Source organism: Gekko japonicus, unplaced genomic scaffold (assembly GCF_001447785.1).
Source record: "Gekko japonicus isolate JY-2015 unplaced genomic scaffold, Gekko_japonicus_V1.1 scaffold610, whole genome shotgun sequence".
NCBI classification, from domain to species: Eukaryota; Metazoa; Chordata; class Lepidosauria; order Squamata; family Gekkonidae; genus Gekko; species Gekko japonicus.
In genome coordinates this window covers 911,784-917,783 of record NW_015165846.1, presented here as the reverse complement: position 1 = coordinate 917,783, position 6,000 = coordinate 911,784, and the positions used below count along the sequence as shown (strand labels likewise).

The 6,000-nt window shown below is 46.9% G+C and overlaps 1 protein-coding gene across 1 annotated transcript in view; it reads right to left on the bottom strand.

Moving 5' to 3' along the window:
• The window catches only part of MOV10 (Mov10 RISC complex RNA helicase), a gene marked incomplete at its 3' end in the record, with an annotated part of 40,208 nt that overhangs the window by 9,919 nt on the left and 24,289 nt on the right, over nt 1-6,000 (bottom strand). Inside the window, exon 4 of the mRNA XM_015411064.1 lies at nt 1,174-1,400. Within this exon, the coding sequence (XP_015266550.1) occupies nt 1,174-1,400 (227 nt within the window). The remainder of the gene's footprint in view (nt 1-1,173; nt 1,401-6,000) is intronic.

The following is a 6,000-nucleotide window of genomic DNA, read 5'->3' as shown; positions in this document are numbered from 1 at the left end:
TAGCCATTGGGAGATATGAGCCCTTCAGGCTAGGGAATGAGGTGTTTTCAATCAGATAATACATTAAAGGTTCATTAAGGGCACAGAAGATGTCAACTGTTTATTGTGGATTCTAAAAAGTATTTATTGTGTATCTGTAAATAGACAAATGGCTGCTTCTTACCTACAAAATGTCAGACAATAGTGTTAACATACCTGTGTTATACAGCTATACATACCTATCTTATACAGAAGCTAGGAAGATACAGAAAACATAAAGGGGCAAAAATGCGTAAATAATTAAGGGGGGGATTTTGAATTCAAATTTCTGATGAGTTTGGAAGTGCAGAATCAGGAAAACAGGGTATTTTCACTGACCCTAATACTGTGGGGACTTCAATACTACTGAATACAAGCCTGGCAGAAAATTATTTTTCCAAAATTGAGTGTATTGCCCAGACCTACGTAAGCTTATTTTTTAAACAAATAATTCACCAAAAGTTGTGTTACGGTTGCCAGGTGATTTACCTTCTGTCAGTGGGAGGTGCCATGCTTCTTCCTGGGATTTCCCTGTGCATGCACAAAACGCATGCACCACAATAACATCACTCAGAAGTGATGTCATTGTGCCAGGCACATTGTGCAGAGGGTACTCTAGCGTATGGCCAAATACTCTATGGTCACCATAAGAGTTTTTAGCCAAATACTACGAGCGTCCCCTGCGGGTGATAGCATCATGTCAGGCATGGTGGGGCTCCCCCTGCCGGCCAGCTGGTGAATTGGAGCTCTCAAAATCAGGGGAAACCCTACTTGTTAACCTCATAGTGATATGTTATTGGAGATTGGTATGTCAGCTAAATCAAAAAGGCATTCAGTAAAAAACCACACTGAATAATTCTGTTCTATCCAGAGTCCCGTGGCTAAAAACTGTTGAATCGCATAGGCCCACTACCAGCTCTCCCTGGATTACATTCCAAACACTGTTCAATAACCACCCAGGCCCCTTTTAACTGCAGACACGCAGAAAACCAAAAACAACCCATTAAACTATAATGTCCAATTTCCAGCAGCTTATTATGTGCTCTCTTAGTACACGTCTAATTTGACTGCAATAGGATTTTAATTTTTCCCTTCTCAGTTCCCATTGCTACTCAGCCCAAGCTATGCATTTCAACAAATAAATACAAGTGTTACCTGATAGAAGTCTTAGAGGCGGAGGCTGGGATACCACAAAGGTTAACTCACGACTTTTACGCAAGGTTCTGAAGGTGCATAGAGTCACATCATGAGTCCCACCATTTTTGACAAGTATAGTAATTGTTTTGGCCTCATTAGGAGACACAGGAAAGCGAATACGGCCATTCGGCAGATCATGCTGAGAAACAATGTCCACGCCATTCTTCTTTGAAATGAATTCAGCTCTAGGGAACAGAGATTGCAGAGTTACCTATTTCCCATGAGATACCCCTTCCATATGCACATTTACACAACAGGGCTCAGTTGTCTGGTGGTAATATACTTCGGTGATAGCTTAAAACTAGAGCTTTTCTGAAGGAACTGATGTAATTCAAGCAGTACTGAAGAGATCACCCCACCAAAGTACCCAGGAGCACATTCTGTAACATTACCTAGACTTTGTTTATGCTCCTGTGCAGGATTGGGTCAGGTACTATAGGGAGCAACAACTCTGATCCCTCCACCTTCTTTCCCCAATCTTCCCTGCTTTCAGCTGCTGAAAATACATTATACACACACACACACACACACACAACACCACAATGCAAGCCTTGAGTTATCAGCTGTGTATTCACTCAGTGGATAAAGGGAGCCATGGCTTCGGTGGAAAAAACAAGCTTTATTTAGGTAAGGAAAAGAAAAGATGCAAATTTGGGGACCTTAATCAGGGTGGAAAGGTGGCATAAAAATGTTTTAAGTAAATGTATAAATGGGATACTTGGAGGATTCAAGGAAAACCAAAGGCAAGAGTGAAAGCAAGAGCAAACATACACAGAGTTGCAAACAGTTTCCAAAATTAACAATTCTGACAATACTTTTCTTAGCTTCAACTTACAGTAGTCTTGAGAAGTCCATCTGAGTAGAGCTCTTGCACTCCTCCTATAGATGGCTACTCCCTTTCCAAGTTCCACAGGAAATGCAAGGGATTTCTTGTTCAATGGGGTTTTAAGTGAGCTGGTTAGGGCACCACCTCTCCCCTGGATGTTGGCCTCTAATCAGCAGTTTTTGATTCCTGCTTTTGCAGAGAATGGCCAATAGCAAGGAATTAGGTTTGGAGAAGCGAAGTATGGGGATTCAACAAAGGAACTCAGACACCGCTACCTAAAGGCATGGTCCAGAGAGGACAAATGCAGCTAAAATGAGCCAAACCCTCCCCCCCCCCCAAAAAAAAACACACCACACCATTCAAGGAAAATATACAAACAATAAGATCATCATGACACCTCCCTATATCACAAACCAATATTTGTAAACTACTAACAGCTATATTTAAGTAATTTCTCTACAAAATGATGTGATGTTTTCTGCCAGCTAGAAAGGGTGAAACTACATATTTTACCTGGTACAAATGCAGTTGGAATGAAACGGCATGATGAAAGGATAATGAATGTGGGTACAGTAAGCCAAATCCCCAAAGACAGAGAAACACACTGCCTGTTCCAGAGCATCTTGAAGTTCTCATATGGAAACCAAGCATGAAGGAAACCAAAGAGGGACTCCAGTCCTGCATAGGCTGGTATACTAGAATGTAACTATTTCTACCCAAAAAAAGGCTGGAAATGGCAATTTTTATTTTGTATTGACATGCAACCCATTTCTGTCTTATCCAATCCAACTGTCTTCTCTTCCTTCAATAAACTCATGCAGAAGATCTCAAGTTCAATCTCTAGCAGATGAAAGGATCTGGTAGAAAGTGATATAGAAGACCTCTGCCTGAGATCCCAGAAAAACCACTGCTACTTACAGAAGACTGTACTGACCTCAATGGACAGAGAGTTCACCAGTGTTAAAAACGGTACATTGGACCTACCTGAAGGTTCTTTCTCTTCAGTGGGGGAGAAGTCATCCAGGAACTGGTTAGGTCACACCTCTGCTTGCTCGATGGGCTATGCAAAAGTCTTTTATTGTGTGGCTCCTATTGAAGTGGCCTAGGCTGACCACTCCAGTCATGTCCAAGCACTGACCATGGATCGCTGTCACCCAATGCTTTCGTTTAAGTCCACGGTATCTGTAAGTTGTGCTGTTGCAGTCCTCCTGATTTTGCCACCCTGGCCTTCTCCTCGTAGCCTGTTCGGGTGAGATGTGGATGACTTCTCCCCCACTGAAGAGAAAGAACCTTCAGGTAGGTCCAATGTACCGTTCTCCTTCAGTGGGGGGAAGTCATCCAGGAACTGGCTAGCTGTACCCGAGCTCTTGTTCTGGGCGGGTGACTGATCCTATCATGTGGTTGAACCGTATTGGTTCTTTTTTTTTTTTTGGTAATTCATGACTTCATGACCTGCTGTAATAACTCTCCTGCCAAACGCAGCCGCAGCTGAGGCCACTTGGTCCATTCTGTAGTGTCTCACAAATGTGGAAAAAGACGACCAGGTCGCTGCTCTGCAGATCTCCTCAACAGTGGCTCATGTGGAAAAGACTGCTGTCGTTGCTGCCGCCCTCGTGGAGTGTGCTGTCAGTTGGGCTGGGGGTGTGATTCCTTGCACCTCGTAGGCCTTGGTAATACATTGTCTGATCCAGTAGGCCAGTGTGGTCTTGGAGACTTTTTTGCCCTGATTGGGGGCACCGTATGCCACGAACAATGCGTCTGACCATCGAAAGGCAGTTGTCCTGTCTAGATATATACGTAGAGCCCTACGTACGTCTAGCTTGTGCCAGTTCTTCTTTTTAGGGTGCGTAGGACTTGGGCAGACTGAAGGTAGCGAAATAGGCTGGTTGAGGTGGAAGGCCGAATTTATCTTGGGTATCAAGGATGGATCCATCTGCAAAGCGACAGTGTCTTTCTGGAAAATGCAAAGCTCCTTCCGTGGTAATAGTGCCGCCAATTTGGAGACCCTTCTGGCCATAGTCACCGCGATAAGAAAGGTGACCTTCCATGACATAAGGCGGAACTCGGATGTCTTCACTGGTTCAAATGGTGGCTTAGATAAGGCGCGTAATACTCTGTGGAGACTCCATGTCGGGAACCTATGCCAGACCAGGGGAGCCAGCTGGTCTACTCCCTTCAGAAACATACCGGCTTGTGGACACCTTCCTTCGTGCCTCGTGTCCCAGACATGCTTGTATGGCTGCCACTTGTCGCTTCAGCGTGTTTGGCTGTAGTCCTCTTCGCCATCCCTCAGATAGAAATAGAATGACTTCCTTGTTCGTGGCCCGCAGAGGGTGTATCCGATGTGCGGAGGCCCAGCTTACGAAAGTCCTCCATGTATGACTGTAGATGCAGCGGGTGGACAGCCTTCTTGCTTGCAGCATGACCTCAATCACCTCACTGGGAAATCTCTTGTCCTCTAGCTGTGTGCATTCAATTTCCATGCAGTCAGTTGTAACAATGTTGGGTCCGGGTGAAGAATGGACCCTTGCTGCAGCAGATCCAGTTTCCGAGGTAGTGTCCACGGTCTCTCGGCAGCCAGTTGAACCAGGTCCGAGAACCATGGCAGTCTTGGCCAGTGAAGTGGCCCTCTCCCATCTGATTCTGTGGAGCGTTGTCCCTATTAGGGCTGTAGGAGGGAAGGCGTACAGGAGACCGTTTGGCCAGGGGTGGGATAACGTGTCGACTCCTTCCGTGGCCAGTTCCTGGTACCTGGAGAGGAAACGCTCCACTTGGTGGTTCTTTGAGCTCACTAGGAGGTCTATCACCGGAATTCCAAACCTTTGTGTGAGCTGGGCGAAGACTTCCTTGTTCAATGGCCATTCGCCCGGGTCCAGCTCCTCTCTGCTGAGCCAGTCCGCCTGGAGGTTGGCTAGGCCTTTCAAGTGTTCCGCCTTGATGCTTACGGTGTGTTTCTCTGCCCATCGTAGTAGGGTTCTGGCTTCTGCAAAGGGAGACCTCGAGTGGGTGCCACCCTGCTGGTTGATGTGCACTCTGGTGGACATGTTGTCCGTGTGCACTAGTACGTGCTGGTTTTGTACGTGGTTCTGGAACGCCCTCACTGCTAGTGTGACTGCCTGGAGTTCCAGCCAGTTGATGCTGTGGGAGGCCTGTTCCAAGGACCACCTGACCTGTGTGACGAGGTGATCGCAGTGTGCACCCCAGCCTCTCTTGCTCACATCTGTGGTTATCACAAATTGCTAGGGCCAGAGGAAGCAGACAGTGTTGATCAAGTTTGATGGTTGCGTCCACCATTGCAGCTCCCTTCGCAGCCCTTCCGAGATACTTATCAGGAGGTGTCATTTTTTGGCGATGTCCCCCTGGAAGGGAAGGAGGGTTCACTGCAAGGGCCTGGCGTGGAACCACGCCCATGGGATCAAGTCGATCGTTGAAATTATCAGGCCCTGTAGTGCAGCTAGCTGCATGAGGTCTACTCATTCCTTTGTCCTGACTTCTGCCACTACGGTCTGGATCTTGAGCTGCTTCTCCTCTGGAAGCAAAACTGTGGCTTGCCTTGTGTTTAGTCTTGCACCTAGGTGCACCAAGTCTTGCGTGGGTGTAAGGTGGCTCTTCTCCTCGTTAATGAGGAAGCCGTGTGCACACAGGAACTCCCGTGTTCTCTGAGTGTTGCGGACTGCCGTCTGGTAATCCCCCACTCGTATAAGGACATCGTCCAAGTACGAGTGCATATAGATCCCTTCCAGGCTCAAGGATGCCACCAGAGTAACCATAACCTTGGTGAAAACTCTGGGGGCCGAAGAGAGGCCAAAGGGCAAGGACTTGTACTGGAAATGGTGTTCCTGAAAGCAGAAGCACAGGAATTGTCGGGAGGAAGGGTGTATTGGAATATGCAAGTATGCCTCCTTGAGGTCCATGGAGTTCCCTTGCTGCAATGGAGTTCCCTTCCCAGGAAGTCCCCT